This window comes from Triplophysa rosa, linkage group LG16 (assembly GCF_024868665.1).
Source record: "Triplophysa rosa linkage group LG16, Trosa_1v2, whole genome shotgun sequence".
Taxonomy (NCBI): Eukaryota; Metazoa; Chordata; class Actinopteri; order Cypriniformes; family Nemacheilidae; genus Triplophysa; species Triplophysa rosa.
This window is the reverse complement of record NC_079905.1, coordinates 14,299,109-14,320,027: the sequence shown is the minus strand read 5'-3', so window position 1 is coordinate 14,320,027 and position 20,919 is coordinate 14,299,109. Positions and strand designations below refer to the sequence as shown.

The window sequence follows — 20,919 nt, the reverse complement described above, 5'->3', positions numbered from 1 at the left end:
TGGTCAACAATAGTTTTGTGAACACCCTTTAATTACTTTAAAACACGTACTTCCACATGCTGCTGGGGGGAGATAATGGCAGCTTGTGATAGATTACAGGAAAAAGGAAGTAATAAGTTATTCAGGGACCTTTTTTCTTGCTACTTGCTGGTAAACAAACCCCTTATGATCGTGTTTAACTGGAGGAATAAGGATTTATATGAAACAACAAACAAGATTTTGGATCATTTAGGTTTTCTGAGCCACACCTCAGATCGATGCTATTACAAAAAGCCAAACTTAACCCTTTAGTCTACACTTGTTCCTCCGTGCTCAAAACATTGTCTAAATCTGGAATACAAAGCAACTTTGAAGTCAAGGCCGTTTGCCGTGAGTCTTTGTCTGCACACAGCTGTAAGTACTGCAAACAAACACTTTCAATAGGTCAGATGTTCAGGAATGCTTTATGGCTTTTCCCACGGCTAACTTTTGATCTAGAAAAGCCGAGGGGGAAGTGGCTCATGTGATTGGACAGCCAGCCCACATATAGTGCTCACCAACTGGGTCAGTCAAAGTGAGTAGTGGGTGGTATGAGCATTGACGCCAAGCTCTGAAAATGTTAAGAAGCAGACGTAATTAAATTAATGAGGTCTTGGTGTTAAATACGAAGAGCTACAAATCTTCTGAAAAAGGGATTTTGGATGCTCCGAGTTCTCACATAGGACACAAAAGTACCAGCACAAACTTCAAAGTTTCATTTAAACCGATAATTTCACTATGATTGCAATATTTAACATGGCTTTACTCAATATTTAGGACATTAAGATTCATTTGCTTTGCATTATGTGGGATGATTTAGTAGAAAACAGTAAATCACAGAAAAGTTTACCTGGGTTTTACAGGTGACACAAATGATGAACAAGCAGAAAATCTAAAAAATACTTTCCTTTATCTTAACCTGAAACATTGATGATGTCACATGTCAAGTTGTGTGCATATCCATTATCCACATTTCAGTTTGTGCTGTTTATCAAGAACATGCATTATATTGTCTTGCAATAAAAGGTTACATATTGACAATGATTCTGAACATAACATTTCAAAGTAACAAAGACTTCTACAATGGGTGCGAATGTGTTGACATCACATGATTTCCTGGGCACTGATTCAGCATTTATACACACATTTTCTCACTTTTTTACTTTCTTACCATCAACAAAAAGAATGCCATATAAACCAAAACCAGAATACAACTTTGCAGAGTTTGCAGCGGTTACGATAAAATCATCACATCAGCAAAGAAAAAGTGAATCACTGCAGGATGAAAGAACATTTCCAAGATCCACATTTTCAAGGCCAATGTAAAACCACAATTGTTTGTTACTCTCAAAGTCCAGAATTGACTAATCTTCACCCTTTAATTCCTGAAAGTGGAACCAGAATGATGCTGGGTGTTGTTTGATGGCCAAATAAAATGATACCAAGTCTCTCTGATCTTTTTGGTTTTATGTATTTATACCATGTTTATTTACTATGATACGTTTATTAATTTATTTTGTATTATAACATCTGACAAGTGAAAACTGTGTGACTAAATGATTGAAAAGCAAAAGCACATATACCTTGAAAAGTCCAATAATCTGAGGTATCTGTTACGAAGAGGTAGGGGTAATCCACAAAGTTTAATCAGACAGGTAAACATAACATAACTTGTGTAAGACTCGACAAAAAACTGAGGAAGACACAGGGCTTAAATACACATATAACGAAGGGTAAACAGAGGGTTAACAGGATTAACTAATAATGTCCAAATGATGGGAATCAGGTGAGATGGGTGCAAGGGATTATGGGGAGTGTAGTCTGGTGTAAAAAGAGGGCAGACAGTGGAATGTGACAGTACGCCCCCCCCCGAAAAGGCGTGATCTCGTGCCACAACAGATCCAACAGAGGAGGGTGGGTGGGGGTTCGGGAGGGGGACAAACCTCAGGTGGCGACATTTGATGATGGCAGGCAGATGACCAAGGTGGTGATGAAGGTGGAAGGAGCCAGGGTGGAGACAGAAGGGAGCCGGAGCAGGAGGAGCCAGTTGGGACCGAGGCCACAGCCCGAAGGGGAACCCACGGAGGAGCCGATGGAGGGCAGAGACATGGAGGAGGAGCAGAAGACTTCAGGGGGCCGAATGACGGAGGCGACACAGGTGGAGGTGGAGCCTGAGGCGGAGACGTAGAGCCGAAGAGCCAGGGTGGCAGCGAGGATCCAGAGGGCCCGGGTGGAACCGACGGCTCAGGCGACCAAGGCGGAGACGGAGATCCGGGAGTCCGCGGTGGAGCCGGAGTGACTGAGGACCAAGGTGTAGCTAGAGGGAGGGAGGAGCCCAACAGAGCCGGTGGGACAGAGCGACGAGGCACAGCCAGAGGAGTGGAGTCCAGAGGCGATGGCGGTTCGACGACCGACCAAGGCGGAACCGGAGGGACGAAGGAGCCCGGTGAAGCTGGTGGATTACCGGGCGATGGTGGAGACGAGGGAGCTTTGAGCTGAGGTGGAGCCAAGGGGTCGATGAGCCGAGACGGATTCTGGGCCTCAGAGGCTGAGGATGGAGACGAGGGATCCTCCAGCCACAAAGCCGATGTGGACTGACAGCACCATGGCGATCCCACATCACCGATGGTTGGCTGAGGGTGAGCAGAGGGACTGGCAGGATGCAGCGGCTGACGTGGTGGTGATGACAGATAGAGAGGAGATGGAAGAGTGAGGCTGGGTGGAAGTTCCGGCTTTCTTGGGGACTCTAGGAATGCTTCGGGACACTCTTGGAGGCCAGGCGGCTGGGCGGCGGGCTCTGGTGGCTCAGGACACTCTTGGAGGCCGGGCGGCGGGCTCTGGCAGCTCGGGACACTCTTGGAGGCCGGGTGGCTGGGCGGCGGGCTCTGGCGGCATGGGACACTCTTGGAGGCCGGGCGGCTGGGCGGCGGGCTCTGGTGGCTCAGGACACTCTTGGAGGCCGGGTGGCTGGGCGGCGGGCTCTGGCGGCTTGGGACACTCTTGGAGCCCGGGCGGCGGGCTCTGGCGGCTCGGAACACTCTTGGAGGCCGGGCGGCTGGGCAGTGGCCTCTGGCGGCGAGGAAAAGTCCAGCAGCAACAGCCGGTCCACCAGGCTGAGCTCAGGGGCAGCGAGCCTCGGCAGCTCTCGAACAGAGTGGCTGGGAAGCTCAGGAGCAGAGAAGTTCATCAAATCGGGGGAGTTTTGGCCCTTTTGGCCTTCCACACCTCCCCCGTGTCATGGAGCTTGCTCGGGTGAGCGATGAGGCACAATCTTGGGTGAGCATTGGTTGGTGGAGGAGTGAGGCGTGGACCCGGGGTGAGCTGGAACGAACCCACCGTTAATGACTGGTGCTGGACGATCATCACTCAAGTCCCTATCAGCCACCCCGATGCAGAATTCAGAGCCAACCGCTTGAAGGACTCGATTTATGAAGACCTCCAGCAGATACTCACTTCCTGTTTGCTGAGAGCGCGTGGTTTGAGTCGGAGCTCTTTCAAACTTATTCTTAATACATTGTTTATTCTTGTTATATCTTAAGACTTGTGTTTTAAATTGTTATTCACAGAGGGTAAAACATATCCTTAAGTATATCCCATACCAAAAATCGTCCTTAAATGCACCGATAATTTATTTTTATCGGATCACTCGCTATTAGCCTCAGGCTGTTAGCATTCCCAGCCTGCCTGCTCACTGCTTAACACACTGTTCTCATTATTACATCACTAATGGCTAATGTTTCAGATGTGTTTGTACCTCTGAGTGCAGATGAGGAAACGATCGCACTTCAGTCGGAACTGGAGGCTGTGGAGAAGCAGATCCAGGATCTACTAGAGAAGCAGACACGGCTGCGAGAACGTAAAACGGCGCTGGAAACATCCAGAGCTGACGCTCGCAAATCCGCGGTAAGTTTTCATCGCAATTTTAATACTCCTTCCACTTCTACTCCGCATGTTTCTCTGCACAGAGCCCAGGCTTCGAGAACACGGTCAGCCCAAATGAACTTCACTCCTGCACCGGCACACCCACGGCAAAAGGCGCGAGCCAGGACTGGAGCGATGACCCAACCGCCGCCACCGGTCTTCGAGATCCCGACCAGGAACCTCCACTAAAGGTAAGGTGCACACTCATTGTTTTCCTGGCGCCTGTGTTCTTGATGTCTCTGCGCAGGTACCTGCGATCCTGAAGGACGATGCTAACGTCGGAGCTGTCGTGCTGCACGCGGGGGTGAATGACGTCAGGATGAGGCAGTCGGAGATCCTGAAGAGGGACTTCAGGAGTCTGATCGAGACGGTACGCAACGCATCGCCCACGGCGAGGATCATCGTATCAGGGCCGCTTCCTACCTACCGACGAGGGAATGAAAAGTTCAGTAGACTATTTGCTCTAAATAAATGGTTGATGTCATGGTGTATTGAACAGAAGCTGCTCTTTGTTGATAATTTTGATCTGTTCTGGGAGCGACCTAGGCTCTTCCGCCCTGACGGCCTGCACCCCAGCAGCATCGGAGCGGTTCTTCTGTCTGACAACATCTCAAAGACGCTACGCACCGCTTGACTACGTCTCCCAGCGGTAAGTCAAAACTTCAACCATAGTCTGTGTTCCTCCCACTCATCTGTTAGAAATGTTACTGCTTCCAAATGCATAGAGACTGTGTCTGTCCCCCGAATAATACTACAAAATAACAAAATAGCCAAATCTCAGAGAAAAAATCTAATCGTGATTAAACCTGAGGACAATTAATAAACACCAAAACAAACTCATAAAGTTCGGCCTACTTAATATTAGATCACTAAATTCAAAAGCAGTTATTGTAAATGAAATGATCACAGACAACAGTTTTGATATACTTTGCCTTACCGAAACCTGGCTTAAACCAAATGATTATTACGGTCTAAATGAGTGTACCCCACCAAGCTACTGTTATATGCATGAGCCACGTCGGTTGGTCGAGGTGGCGGTGTCGCAACAATCTTTAGAGACTTTCTTACTGTAACTCAGAGAACGGAGCATAAATTTAAATCATTTGAAGTGCTTGCGTTGAACATAATTGTTCCAATTGACAGTAAAAAATCATTGCTTTCTTGTACGTTGGCTACAGTGTATAGACCCCCTGGTCCCTACACTGATTTTCTGAAAGAGTTTGCGGACTTCCTATCGGACCTATTGGTTAACGTTGATAAAGTACTAATTGTCGGAGACTTTAATATCCACGTAGATAGTGCTAACGATGCATTAGCAGTGGCGTTTACAGAGCTATTACACTCTTTTGGAGTAACACAACACATCAATGGACCCACTCATCGATTTAATCATACACTAGACTTGATTATATCTCACGGAGCCGATCTAACCAATATAGATATTATACCTCAAAGCGACGATGTCACTGATCACTATCTTATAACATGTACACTGCGCACTGCAGAAATCAGCCGTTTAACTCGTTATCGACAGGGTAGAACAATTACCTCGACTCTAAAGATAGTTTCCAAAGAGCTTGCCAGATCTGACTCCTTTAATAACCATACCAATAAATACAGAATCGCTCGATGACATGACCAGCAAATTGGGTACTATTTTCTCTAATACATTAGAAGCTGTCGCACCTATGAAGTCAAAAAAGATTAATGAGAAAAACGCAGCACCATGGTACAATAGCACCACTCGCGCCCTTAAAAGAGAAACACGTAAACTGGAGCGCAAATGGAAACAAACCCAATTAGTTGGACTTCACCTGACCTGGGTATTCCGCCTGCACCTTTGGTAGCAATGATTTCATGAATTTTTTACAGAGAAAATCGAAAACATACGAGACAAAATAGTAAAAACTCAACCTCCAAGTCTGTCCTATAGAATTAGTACCAACCATCGCCCCAAAAGAAAGGCTACAGTGTTTTTCAACTATAAAACAGGAAGATTTAATTAAACTTATTGCAACATCTAAACCTACAACTTGCTTATTAGACCCCATACCAACTAAATTATTAAAAGAGTTATTACCCGTTGCAATTGAGCCCATTTATAACATTATCAACTCGTCAATTAATCTAGGCCATGTCCCAGGAGCCTTTAAACTGGCCGTCATTAAGCCTCTTATCAAGAAACCAAACTTAGACCCCAATGAACTAGGAAACTATAGACCGATTTCAAATCTCCCTTACCTGTCTAAAATACTAGAAAAAGTAGTGTCCACTCAGTTGTGCTCTTTCTTACAAAATAATGACATACACGAAAAATTCAGTCAGGCTTTAGACCGCATCATAGTACTGAAACTGCGCTCGTTAAAATTACAAACGACCTGCTTATAGCATCAGATAAAGGTAACATCTCACTCCTAGTCCTGCTTGACCTTAGTGCTGCGTTCGATACTGTAGAACCATAAAATACTTCTAGATCGCTTACACAATTATACCGGTATTCAGGGACAGGCACTACAATGGTTCAGATCTTACTTATCAGACAGACATCAATTTGTCCATTTAAATGGGGAATCATCAAATCTAACGCAAGTAAATTATGGATTACCTCAGGGATCGGTTTTAGGACCCTTGCTATTCTCCATATACATGCTGCCCCTTGGAAACATTATTAGAAAACATGGAATTAGCTTCCACTGTTATGCAGATGATACTCAGCTATATATCTCATCAAGACCAGATGATTCCTTCCAACTATCCAAATTGGCAGAGTGCATCGACGATATAAAGCATTGGATGACTTGTAATTTCTTCTTTTAAATTCTAATAAAACAGAAATATTACTTATCGGACCAAAGACACGTGAGCAGAATATTTCGGATTATGACCTGCAAATTGAAGGCTGCATGTTACTCCAACAAATACAGTTAAAGACCTTGGCGTTATATTAGACAGCAACCTGTCATTTAAAAATCACATCTCAAATGTCACAAAAACAGCCTTCTTCCACCTTAGAAATGTTGCCAAATTGCGAAATATTTTATGTGTGGCTGACGCAGAGAAGCTTATTCATGCATTTGTGACCTCAAGACTTGACTACTGTAATGCACTGCTTAGTGGTTGTCCTGCAGCATCAATAAACAAACTACAGTTTGCCCATCCCGAGGTAGGGAGAGATTCCGCCAGGCCCAGATGAACGTCATATGCCCATCCCCAACTAGAGATTACGCCAGCTACATCGGAAAATCCCGTGCCATCCTCCTGCGAGACCTGGGACTGACTGACCATCCCAGCTCCATCCAAGGCAATTCCATCACCACCCAAGAAAAAGCGACCATCTGGCCGGCCCAGCTCAGACAATTCCATCCCCAACCGAGAGCAAAGACGGACTACCTGTCACATAAATGCTAAATTTACAATACTTGGTATTTAATGCTAAACTTACATCACAGACAGCAGTTTGAAGTTATGGCTGCACTCAGTGACTTTGATTGGAGGTAGCTGGGTGGGTGTTGTAGGGAGTGGGGGGGCTTGTTGGTTGTGGTTCGGGGCGTTTCATTTGTTGGGACTGTGTGGGTCTGGTCTGGTTGGTCTTGTTTTGTGGTCGATGTCGGACAACAGAGGAATAAAGTTAATTATGCCATTACTACTTTTCCCTGGTTGTTCCTCTGTTGTCTGTTGTTGATCGCGGAATGGGACCGGGTTGGACCTGCACGGTTTCGGCGGGTGGGGCTTCCTGGGTCGCGGCTCGTGGGCTCTCCCTGTTCTTCGTGGACGTTGCTCGGTGGCTTTGGTCGGGGTCACTGAGTGCAGCTATGACACGTCAGAGGAGATCTGGCCCTCCCGGCTGAGCCTGGTTTCTCCCGAGGTTTTTTTTTCTCCATTATTCAGCATTGGAGTTTGGGTTCCTCGCCACAGCAGAGCAGTGCAGTGTTGGCTTGCTCACCGGGAGGTGTTGGCTTGCTCACCGGGAGACTGCATTTATTTATTATATTATTTATTATAATGATCTTGCTTGGTCTATAAACACCATGCACTGTGCTGTGTTTTACCTTTCTGTGTTTTTCTTATTTGCTCCTGTAAAGCTGCTTTGGAACAATGCACATTGTGAAAAGCGCTATATAAATAAAATTGAATTGAATTGAATTGAATTGAATACTCCTCTGCATCGGGGAGCAAGATGAGGATGAGCAGATCATTGTCCAGACCAGTCAAAAATACACGGTTAAGAATCGGATCGTTCCAACTCACCCGGTAACACAGCTGCACAAACTCCTCCACATAGCTTTCCAGAGGCCGTCCATCCTGCCTCAAATCCAGCAGGGAAGCCTCTGAATAGCGGATTATGTCCATCCTTTTAGGTCGAGTCTTCTGTTACGCGTTGCTCACGGATGACAGAAGAAGAGGTAGGGGTAATCCACAAAGTTTAATCAGACAGGTACACATAACATAACTTGTGTAAGACTCAACAAAGAACTGAGGAAGACACAGGGCTTAAATACACAGATAACAAAGGGTAAACAGATGATGGGGATTAACTAATAATGTCCAAATGATGGGGATTAGGTGAGACGGGTGCAAGGGATTATGGGGAGTGTAGTCCAGTGAAAAACGAGGGTAGACAGTGGAATGTGACAGTATCATTCGTGTCTACACTGTAAAACTTTGCTGTAGTTTTTGCAGCAGGTTTGCCAGTAACTTACTGTAGATTTAATTACTACTTAATATACTTCCAATTAGTGCTGTTTTCATTTACTTTAATCAAAATTAAAACACTTTGACTTTTGAGATTCAAAATGAGCAAGAAGAGACTGGCATTAGCACAGCAACACTGCAAAAAAATGACATTCTTCCTAAGCATTTTTCTCGTTGTTTTCTGTAAAAATATTGAAAACTTCTTAAATTACGATACATTTACATAACAAGAAAATTGACCCAAGATATTTCATCTTGTTTTATGAAAGAAAAATATATAAACTAGGTAAGTTTATGCTTGAAACAAAATTGTACATTAAATCTACAGTAAGTTACTGGCAAACCTGCTGCAAAATTACAGCAAAGTTTTACAGTGTACTGAGTTGGAAAGCTCATTAATAATCATATTTTAGTCATTATTCACATTTCCTTATTTTATATTTTATGAGTTTGTTTGTTTTGCTATCTTTCATACCTAAAATATGGCATTTAGAATACCTTATTTCTTAGAGCCTTTCAGTGTTTTTTTTTCTCCATAATGATATATGATAATACAGTAACACTGGTGAAGTGAAAAGAGGGAGTCTTGGGTTCCTAATAAAGTGCTCAAACATAAAAAAAAAACGTGAGGGTGTGAGGAGGTCACTGACTCTTTGAGTAGTGAAGTGGATAATTCACCATAGAAATAGGAATACTAAAATGCTACAGCAAATCAGACCTATAACGTCTAATTACACCGATCATTTCTTAATGTGTGTATGACAAAGGCTTGTATACACAGTTTCTGAGTCACAAAGGTCAAACAAGGACTGACGCGTCTGTTTCCCTCCATCCGCCCTGAACAGAGGTCACACAGACTTCACATGTTGACACAATCTCAGTAGTGACAAAGTTCAAGTAAGACAATGGATTGAAGCACCAGTAGTCTTGCATCTGCGTTCTTCTGTGCGTTTGCTGGTAAAGAGAATGGCCTTTCAGTTGTACAAATACTGTGATTATCTGAATATCGACAGCAGACAGACACACTCACACACCTCATCCGTAATCCTCAGCCGTTGGCAGGTTCCATGGAAGTCAGCGTTTGCTAGATGCTGCTTTTATTTCGCAATGATTATTTCAGCACGAGCTGCCTCACGTCCTGTCAAGGACGATCAGCCTCACATGAGCCAATTCTGTTCCGCCTGGAGGCCTCCATTCAATACGGTCACTAGTCCGGCCAGACCTTACTCACCGGCCCAAGGCAGCCCAGTCAGCAAATATGCCACCAATAGAGAATCCGAGTACAGAGTACAATACAAATAAATACATCACAGGCTTTTAACAGCTGGTCACCACAAGTTTCATTGTTTGTAATGTCTACATTTGACCCTTTTGCAATGACATGCGGATGTCAAATGCACGTTCTGCATTAAAATAATTGAGGCAAGTTGTTTGTTTTAAATCTGTTCTCCCCCTTAAAAATAACTTATATGTGGTCAGGATGTCTGGTTTGATAGTATGTGTCATCAGGTTTATACTAATCTTAAACTTCGCTTTGATAGACATCCAATAAGTTCAATTCTCCAACTGCAAAGTCAATGTGAAAGACATTGGCGACACCTTGTGGTGATTTTAAATACCTTGAGAAGACTGCATCTACATCTCTATATTTGAAAGTATATATTCTATATTTCTGTGAATCGTGCACCTCAGTGGAATAAAGTGAGCCAAACATAGTTTCATATAAATAATGTAAAGTATAGTAGTATGTTAATATACTGTCACAACAATTTCTACCGTGTGTGTTTTGACATTCTTTATCAGAGAAGTTTTCAAACATGTGATGCCATTTATATTGGAAGAATTTGATGAGAACACATCATTGGAGGATCTGCAGAAGACAATAATATATAACGTGATTGATAAGATCTAAATATTGATGAACGCAAGTGGGCTCCAAAAGTAGTACTGCAGATTTGCACCGATATGTAGAAGTGACACCTCTGTGACATTGTTACAGCAGTGATTTCTGCTTTCTTACATGTTACTGAGAATTGTGATAGATAGTGTTTAATATTGACTGACGACAAATGAAATCAAGTCTGAGCACGTGTTTTATGTAGACACGCTTGTAAATTTCACCTGACTGGAATGTTTAACTGGAAATACCCGGCTAATCCATAATCGTAAATTTCCCCAAGAATTGAGCTCAGACAGATCTGTTGTTAATCTCACCAAAGGCGGGGAACTGAGTTTGTGTAGTCTTCCACGCATGCATGTCTGGAATGTTCCACTCCTGTTGTCAATTCACTCAGCGGCTGGGCTGCCATATGCAGCTCTACATTTCTCAGGGTGTCCTGTTTTATGCAATACATCATAAAATCCTTAAGATTTCTTTATTGAAAAGTTATGTAATGCATATTAAAATCCGTATAGGCACTCAACGTATTTTGCAAACACATACACAAAGACTTAGAGAGGGTGTTGTTTACTGCCCATCCCTGTAAAAAAACAGCATGGTTTGGTATGTTTTGATGCTGGTTTGCGCTGGTCATGTGCTGGTTTAAGATGGTCAAACCAGCATCAAAACATACCTAACCCAGCATATGCTGTTTTTTCCAACAGGGATAACGTTTCATGACTGATATTGTGCAGTATGCTTGGAGTACTATTTTTTTTTATCTAATCGTAGTTTGTACTGTGTTGTGTGCCCTGGTTGTAGAGCCACAGAACTAATATGATAGTAAGTAACTTTTTATTAAAGATCTTACTCCACCACTCCACTTAAATCCTTCGACTTGTCAGTATGTTCTCTGGTCAAATATTCTTCACGTATTTTAGAAATGTTGAATTTACCAACATACATTTTGCAAACACTTTTATTCAAAGTTGGGATTCGAACTCAAAACGTTGGTTGGTTGCCCAAACTTGTTATTTATTGTTGTTATTTTTCTTGATATCCACTGGGAGGTGATATTTGTTCGTAAACACCATTATGAATCTTGTTTGATCATGCTGGCGAGATGTTGGACAAATGTGCTTTTGGCATTGTATACAATTACACAGTCACATTCCATAGACAGCAAAACAAGAAGACAAGAAAAACAAGCAAAACTGTATTGTTCTGGTAAGAATGAATTATCGATTTAGATCTTTGGAATAAATAACACCTGTAACCTTAAGGCCTGTTTTTTCCCCTTTCAGAATTTTTGTTCGTCCATTCTGGTCTGAGTCCCAGGAACAATTCCTCATAATCAAAACCTTGTGGAATGAATGAAAAAAGAAAACTGAGACAGGGTTGTGTCGGGACACTTTAGCGTGCGTGGACAAAAGACTGAAAAAAGTGTGCACGATACTGAACAAACATCACAGAACCTTTATTCGTTAAGACAAAGTTTATCTGCTGTCAGACAGTAGCCTGCGTATGTTTGTCTGAGCAGGAAACAAAATAATAGCACTTTAACAGGAATCCAACCTCCTTATAACACATCTGTGCTTTTCTCTGTAAAACAATGTCATCCCTCGATTTGCATGCCATTTCAGACCAACGTTGTTTTATACTCGCTCCCAAACGAATTTAAATGTCAATAAATCATCATTATGTCTGTCTGTGGTTTGCCAGTTTGTCTCACGAACACGTCTTTAGCCACCCGCGGCCCCGCCCATCTGTCATCTCAAATCTGATCTTTACTGGGTTGCACATCTGGTTTCTCAGGCTGGCAGTGCTTGGCAGGGCCGCTGGGTTCACAGCTGCTGGCTCTTCCCACATCCTCTTCAGCGGGGATTCTGGTAAAACCATCACCATGGATAGAGCTTTACCCTGCTGAGTGTTCAACGCTCCAGGAATGATTGACAGGCCTAAAACAGCTTAATGGGTTGTTTTGTTTACTCTGGAACAGGCAGAATGTTAACAACACTATTAGATTACATGTAGGGGCTGTTATTCATAGCTGCTTTAAAGGAACAGTTCACCCAAAATGAAAATTCTGTCATCATTTACTCACCCTCGAGTAGTAGACAGTTCTTGGCCACCCTTGACTACCATAGCAGGAAAATGTGCTTTATAAATGTCTTTGTTCTGCTGAAGACAAAAGAAGAAGAACGTAGGAAAGCAAACCGTTTTGGGGCACTTTTGACTACCATTGAAATTTTTGTAGTCAATGATGGCCAAGATTCAGCATTCTTCCAAATATCTTTCTCTGTGTTTATAATAACATCTATCTAGGGACCAATACAGATTAACACCCTAAATATTATAAATATCTATGTCGGAATATACAGTACAGTATAATAATGAGAATCCAGTACCTCAGAGATGACGTATTTTTGTAGGTTAACCCGGAAGTAAGCGCCGCGCTGGTTCCCTCGATCGAAAGCCTATGCATTTTTCCCATAGACTTTTGGAAGATCCCAAAAAATAAGCTTTGTGATTAACAACGGTTTACGATGTTTACCACTTTAGTCTATCAAGATAATCTTTACAAATGAACACCATATTTGTTACTTTTGAAGCCGAAATACAATCGGCAGAAGTAAAAAGCTAACAAGATGCTATAAACAGACTACACTTAAGGTCGCTCGATATCAACGTCACCACCACCAAACCTCCGACAACTCTTTCAAACTTTATTAAAAATGTGTTCCGTGATAATCCGAATCTACGTTTTAAGAGATTTGTGCCCATGTTGCATTATTTGTGAGCTTTGTATGCGTGATGACGTCTAACGTCCCCGCCAAAGGAAGTAGTCGCTTTTAGCAAGTTGTTAGCAACCACCGTTTATAAGACACAATAAGGCTTTAAAAGAAATCACAAGCGACGTATAATTGGGGTGTTCTATGACATAGAATAAAACATGTAAACAGACCTTATTTCGGGCGATTTACCAAAAACCCACAGACTTTGGAGCGATGGAACCAGAAGTCCTAAAATGCTCACTCGCTTCCGGGTTTTGCATACAAAAATACGTCATCTCTGATCCTCCCTATAGGTTGACACTCCAAATAATCGAAATATTCCAAATGTCTGATATACCTGAAAGCATGGCCTCATTAAAATGTGTTTTATTTTCTTGTGTAGGGTGTGATTCAGCAGGGGTGAGCACTGCAGTGAGGTGACTAATTAGGGAACTTCACAGAGGGAAGAGCTGGTGAAGATGCTTGTGACAATAACAAGCCCCGCCGACAGGAAGGAAATCTCCCGAGCATCTCCCATTGCGATTCACAGCTCTAAAAACAGACAAGAGATGAGTTAATGACTCCATTCAATGAGAGCGCTGTTTGCAGTGATACAGAGCAAGCGTATTTGTTTACAACAGGTAAGATCTGTCTGATGCACAAAGTGTAGTGTCTGTTTTAATCAGAATGTCACGGACATGCAGAGTGCATAAACGGTTACTTTAACTAACTCAGTTTAATTAATGTAAAAATGATTCCATGGCATGGGCATTTTGCAAGGAAGCGGAGATATACACAGTATACATACTGTATATAAACACAACAACATGCAGAGGATTCTGTTTTTTCCCCTCTGGGTATTCCTAATCAACCAACGACCGATCAATATACAACAAGCGCATGTTTATGAAGCAATACAAGCTTTCACTGGTCTCAGAACTGTGAGCTTTGATGATTGAAGTACACAACACATTGGGATAATCCGTGTATTTTCCACTTCCTTTTTTCAGAATGGAAAAATGTGTCCCGTCTCCCCGCTCTGGTCTTTAAATAGCCTCCATTAATCCTCATGCATTTATAATCGCCAGCTCTCTGCCATTTTTATCAAATGAAGCCAAAGCCGCAAATTACAAGCGGCCCGTCTTGCAGATCCCAGCTCTTCCCATCCAAAGCTGAAAGGCAGAGTTGTAAGATGGGAGTCTAATCTTGTTTCCTACAGCGGACAGTTGAAGAGTCTCATTCACGCGGGAGACACGCTCGGCATAAAAGCGCAATACTGCTGCAGTACACTGATACAACTCTGATGGCTAAGCCTGAACCGAATGACCTTTTATGTGATATTCTGAATCTGTGTGTCAGAAATTCTTAAGAGCTTTACTGGATATGCATCGCTCCACTGTGATAGTCATACAAGGGTCAGACTTCTCAAAGGTCCCACAGAGAACTATAGAGCTCTGTGAAGTTTCTGGAGTTGTTGTTGTGCACGCTGAGAGATGCACAAAGGTTTAGATGTAATTGTGTCACGGGTGGGTTAAATTCTAAGTGGATGAAGTGAATGGGAGACTGAGAACTGCAGAGTTATTGGATATTCTGTCTGATGTTTAGATGTGGAGTATGGTGGGTAAGACTTCCCTGCAGGAATCCATTAAGATTCAGAGAGTCTCATCAAAGCCTAGCGTTACATAAGCTACACTTACACTATATGCTCTATAAGGGCCATACATCATGTCTTAAAATAGACGTTTCTGGCATCATTCGTTTTTTATGTTGCAAATATAGTGTGTATTTAACTGAACACTGTTATATGCATTTGTTGTAGTAAACCAAAAGTATGCATTCATGCATTTAGATTTTTTTATCCAAACAGACTTGCTATGCACGTTTAATAAATGTTGTGGTCCCTTGGAATAGAGCCCATGACATTGGCAGTGATGATGCCATTTTCTGCAAACAAAAACTGCATGCATGATGTCGGCACGCTGGCTTCACGTATCTCAAGCATGAATTTCATTGGTACTCGTGTGTCTCAGAACCTGAATCGTCTGAATCATCATTGACATAATGTGAATCTGATGTGCTGTCACGAGTTAAGTTTTCTCATCTATACATCTAATCTATATATAAAATATAAGTCTAATGTGTCTATCTTGGCTAAATACTCTCAAATCTCAGATCTTAATTGTTTTTACTCACAAACGTATAGTTTCAGTTTCTTTTCAGAAGACATTTGGCCAATTCCATGAAAATGGCAACCTTAAGATGTTTTTTTTCCTATACTGAAAAATGTATTTTTACCATACTGATAGGTCAGATGTCAATGTTTAGTGGTTTAAAAATCCTATGTGAAGTCTCTCTTGAATTTTTTTTAAGCATTTTGTCGTGTGAATTGTCACATTCATAACGATCCATATTCCTCATAAATGAGCACATGAAAATGTAATATACTATTGTTTCAGGTTTGTACATTTTAATTCACAGAAATCCACCAAAGTATGTGGTCTCTGAAAATTGTGCATCCTTTTTTGTCACATCCATAACGCATTAATATGCCACTGCAGGCGGGGTCCCGTCCAGCGCCCCGACACTACATGCCTGTTGCACACAGCACCCCAACCGAGCAGGGAGGCGTCTGTCGTCACCACGACTCGCCTCGAGACCTGCCCCATCGGGACTCCAGCCCGGAGGAAGGACATGTATGTCCAGGGGGCTAGGGTGCGACGGCAGTGAGACGTGATGTGAATACTTCTTGTGTCGGTGTGCCACGCTCTCCAAGGAACTCGATTCTGAAGCCAATGCTGAAGCGGTCTCATATGCATCAACCCGAGTGGCACGACTGCCGTCAAGGACGCCATATGCCCCAGGAGCCTCTGAAAAAGTTTCAGTGTGACCGCTGAGTGCTGCCTGACGAGGGTCAGGCGCTCGGTGGTAAGATGCGCTGTCATGGTAACAGAGTCTAGTTCCATACCGAGATAAGAGGTGCTCCGCGCGGGGGAGAGCTTTGCTCTTGTCCCAGTTGACCTGTAGGCCCAATCGGTCGAGGTGCCGGAGCACAAGGTCCATGTGCGTAGTGTTGTTTTTGGCAGCCTGTTTTAATTTTAGCTTTAGTCTAATCTTTGTGTCAAGCTGCCATTTTAGTTTTTATTAGTTTTAGTCACGTTCATACTCTTTTTAGTCTAGTCAAGTTTCAGTCGACTAAAAGTCTGAGCATTTTAGTCTTATTTTAGTCAGAATTATCCATGACTGTTTTCGTCTAGTTTTAGTCGACGAAAACTGATGACATTTTAGTCTAGTTTTAGTCAATTGTATTTTAGTCTCTTTTTAGTAATGCAATTCTATTTAACCCAGTCAATATAGTATAAGTACCTAGTAGTATAGACGAAACCAAAATTTTCTTTTAGCCAAACCCATTTCAAAAAAGGTTATCTTATTATATTAATGTTACCTTATAGACTCAGAATACATCCATTCCAGACACGGAAGACGTCTAATTTGAATTTACGGCCATCGGTAGGGGTGGGAATCTCTAGGCACGACACGATGTGATTCGATTACGATTCAGAGGGCTGCGATGCGATGATAAAACGATTCTCAATGCATCTTTTTCCTATACAAATTTTATTTTTCTTGCTGTGTGACTATTAAAATCAAAGTATTTGTCATAACTCAGACCGATTATACTTCCAATATCCTTTATTAATAAAACAAATGGAAGTGATTTCGCAAGTCAACTGGAAGGTTACATTTGCCAGCATTGCAAAGAACCAACAGGAAAAGAGTGACTGCCCTCAGTGCCCTGTAGTAGCATACAGAATGCAGTAAATTAATGCAGTCTTTATTTGCACATAGCACTGGAGCTAGAGAGGTTTAAAGTTATTATAGTTCACTAAAGTATTTTTTGTCTGAGTGTTCAATTTAAAGGGACTTTTATTTTGACGGGTCTTTGGGAAGACGCTTGAGTTTTTGTGTTTGCCGATAGCTTCACTCAAACAGTAAACGCTCGTAAAATAAACTCTCAGAGCAACTCTGGAGATGAAGTTCATGTGTTCATATCCTCATACAGAGCAGACGCAGATAAATCCTCGACCATCACTCGTGTTGTATGTTAAACTGTGCACATAATTCATTCAGACACGCAGAACAGCCAGATGACATTTAAATAACAGGATTCGCTCTAGGTTAAAGCATCAGACGAAATAACGTTATAACATTTCGTCTCGTTTTGGGCAACGAAAATGAAGTTTTTATTATTTTGTAAACCACATTTAGTCTCGTTTTTATTCGTCAACAATATTGCATTATACATTTAATTATAGTCATCGTCACATGACCAGCATTTACGTTGCGTTTCGTCTCGTTTTCGTCACGTGATAAAGGTTCGTTGACGACCATATTTCGTCATAATTTTCGTTGACGAAAGCAACACTACCTGTGCGTACACAACAGATCTCACGAGTGAGCCAAGATAAGCCAGTCGTCGAGATAGTTGAGGATACGCACGCCCTGCTCCCTGAGGAGAGCGAGAGCAGCCTCCGCGACCTTGGTAAAGGCACGGGGAGACAGGGCCAGACCAAAGGGCAGGACCTTGTACTGGTATGCTCGACCCTCGAAGAAACGGTCTGTGCCATCGGAGAATCGAGACATGAAAGTACGCGTCCTTCAGGTCGATTGCCACGAACCAATCCTGATGTCGGATAGATGTCAGGATGCGCTTCTGCGTCAACATTCTGAACGGGAGCCTGTGAAGGGTCTTGTTCAGAGTGCGCAGATCCAGGATGGGGAGCAGCCCCCACCTTTCTTGGGGATGATGAAATAGGGGCTGTAAAACTCCGAAGACATCTCGGCCAGAGGGACGGGCTCGATCGCCCTCTTCGCGAGAAGGGTGGCGATCTCCGCCCGAAGTATGGGAGCATTCTGGCACAGAATGCCCCGAAACTTGGGGGGGGGCACCTGGCGAACTGGAGCGCGTAGCCGAGACGGCTCGTCCTCACTAGCCACTGCGATGGGTTGGGGAGCTGTAACCAGGCCCCCAGATACCGTGACAGAGGCGGGGACCTGGGGAGACGAGCGGGTCTGCTGACTTACCTGCCTTAAGTCTTCGCTGCACGATGCACCGTCGAGTGGAGAGTGCTGAAGGCTGAGGCATTGGCATGGAGCAACATCAGGTAAAGGCTGCTGCATGCTGGAAACGCCCAGGGAGGAAGGAAGCTCTCTTCGTGAGAAAGGCTCTGAAAAGGTGCAAGGTTTAGCCAATGGTGTCTCTCCTGGACCACCAGAGTGGAGATCGTTCGACCAGCGCGTGCCGTCACCTTGGTCGCCTGTAGAGCGAGGTCAGTGGCGGTGTGCAGTTCCTGCATAACCGCTGAGTCATGCTTTCCCTCGTCGAGTCTCTTCAATGCCTTAGCCAGGTGGACCTGCAGGATGGCCATGGCATGAAGCGCGGAGGCAGCTTGACCCGCGGCAGTGTAAGCTTTCGACACCAGTGATGACGAAAACTTACATGCTTTGAAAGGGAGCATTGGTCTTTCCCTCCAGGTGGCAGCTCTCTGCGGGCACAGGTGTACCGCGACGGCATGCTCAACATGGGGTACATCGACATAGCCCTTAGCTGCCCCGCCGTCGAGGGAAGTCAGGGCGACCGAGCTCGTCCGACGTGTACGCACAGAAAAGGGGGCGTGCCAGGTCTTCGTGAGCTCTTCATGCATCTCCTGGAAAAAAGGTACCGGGGCGGAACACGGCTTGCCACCGCGCTCTGTATCCAGGTACCAAGAATCCAGCCGTGAGAGCTGCGGAGAAGGCAGTGCGTTGCACTGCAACCCGAGGAAAAAGCATGCCTGTCATCTCCGTGTCAGACTCCTCCTGGGCTCGACCGTCCATAGCCGGGAGGTCCAGGGAATCCTCAGCGTCTGATGCCAGGAAGTCACCATCCGATGCCGTGACTGAGACTTCGTCCTCTGTACGCTGTTGCGTAGATCCGCTATGGGATGGTCGACTGCCACCCATCGGAGACAAGGTAGGCGACCGTGAAGGGGCATGGACGGTCCTCAGCACTTTCTGAGGTGGGTTAACATCCATGGGAGTCCCCATATCACCACCGCTGCGGACGGCTTGGCAGCCGCCGCGGAACAGGAAGCAGACGATGTTGTGGCTGGGTCCAAAAAGAACACAGCCAACCATGACCGCAATGCCTTGATCGGCATATGCACGCAGTGCGGGCATGCCGTATCCACGAACGCTACCTCAGCATACTGGAGACCCAGACATGTGATGCAGGTATCGTGCTTGTCAGGCTCGAGGACGAGCCGGCCACATCCGAGGTTACAGCGACGAGACATGCATGGCGGCAAGTGCACGCTGTGAGAAATTTGCTCTTTCAAGGAAATTTGCTCTTGTAGACACCGTCGGCTCGCTACCGAAACGCCCAGGGGAAATCGCACACACCAGGATGAATCCGCTGCTCTGCGTCGTAGACATAGCCGCGGGAAGTGGGGGTGCTGCAGGGGCTGGGGTCGAGCGAAAGAAAAACTGAAACAGTGTGAAAGATACATAAATAAAGGCAGAGACTATTTGCACCAGGTCCGCCCACCAATATGTGATTGGAATAGAGAATATGTAAGAACGACTTCACTTTGAACAATGACTCAAGTGGCGTAAGGTGTAAAGTCTGTATAGTGTGACACAGTAGGCAGGGGTTCTAATCAAACTCTCGCATTTGTTTTCAATCAAATTTTTATTCATAAAGTTTAGGGTAAAGTAACGTTATCTGCCACTATTTATAAGTATCAATAGCATCTAACTACTTTTTTTATTTAATCCAAAGAAAATACAGCTATTTTCGGTTAGAGTAAAAAGCATTGCTGCCTTGGGCAGGCTATTTGTAACATTACTCTGTGTAAATAGACACTCCGTAAATGAAATGTTTTATCAAAAATAAATATAATACATTAGACACATTAATAAATTCACTAATATCCATTGAAAACATTAATAACGTCACTGTTTTTGCTTTAATAACGTTACTGTTACAATGACAACGCAAGTGTCTAATGACGTCACGGCGTTAGTGAAGGTCAAGTGTCATGAGCGGTCTTATCCAAATGGCGCAAAAACGAATTTCAGACTTATTTACCTCATGCAGGACTTCAGCAGCGTCAACCCAGAAAGAAATGCCACTTTCGGAGTTATGCATGCAGGCCAGCAGAAATGTAAGACAGTTATTTCTTGATTTGAGATTGTGGCTAATAGGTCTACAGGCAGAATATGTAACGTTACGGGTTGATTTCTGTGACCGGTTTGCCCATGGTTTTTGTTTGGGTGGTTAAGCTGCCGCCACGCAGCTAGTTTTCGTACAACAGATTTTGCTTTAGCTATAGACATACATATAATGTGCGTTTATATGTTTGTTTTTATGCTGCATCCTATAATCACACTGGGATCTTCTTTATTCTCGGCAGCAACTAATTTTTGCCTCCGTTATTTATTAACATTAAACTTAAGCGGCTCGCCCATGGCACAGTCATAACACAGTAATAAAAAGAAAAAAATGACAGCACCCCCTGCTCAAAATACGTTCCCGCGGCTATGGTCGTAGAATCCAGTAGATTTGCTTCAATCGAAGAAGAGGCGCTTAGCATAAGC

At 43.8% G+C, this 20,919-nt stretch overlaps 1 protein-coding gene across 2 annotated transcripts; it reads left to right on the top strand.

Annotated features, from left to right (window-relative positions):
• The first annotated feature begins 146 nt into the window (after positions 1–146).
• On the top strand, positions 147–7,390 carry LOC130567099 (uncharacterized). Of its 2 annotated transcripts, none has more exons than XM_057355010.1 (4): positions 147–393; positions 3,785–3,921; positions 4,187–4,588; positions 7,088–7,390. In XM_057355010.1, exons 1-3 carry the CDS (start codon positions 258–260, stop codon positions 4,571–4,573), a joined length of 660 nt encoding a protein of 219 aa, XP_057210993.1. In that variant the 5' UTR covers positions 147–257; the 3' UTR covers positions 4,574–4,588; positions 7,088–7,390. The 2 variants fall into 2 exon arrangements, with proteins under 2 accessions (XP_057210993.1, XP_057210992.1); XM_057355009.1 differs by having other exon boundaries at positions 150–393; positions 7,107–7,236.
• The last annotated feature ends 13,529 nt before the right edge of the window (positions 7,391–20,919 follow it).

Coding starts and splice junctions, on each gene's coding strand:
- LOC130567099 (XM_057355010.1), top strand. CDS start 258: ATGCTATTACAAAAAGCCAAACTTAACCCTTTAGTCTACACTTGTTCC. Junction 394..3,784: donor GTCTTTGTCTGCACACAGCT/GTAAGTACTGCA, acceptor CTCTGAGTGCAG/ATGAGGAAACGATCGCACTT. Junction 3,922..4,186: donor CTGACGCTCGCAAATCCGCG/GTAAGTTTTCAT, acceptor GTCTCTGCGCAG/GTACCTGCGATCCTGAAGGA.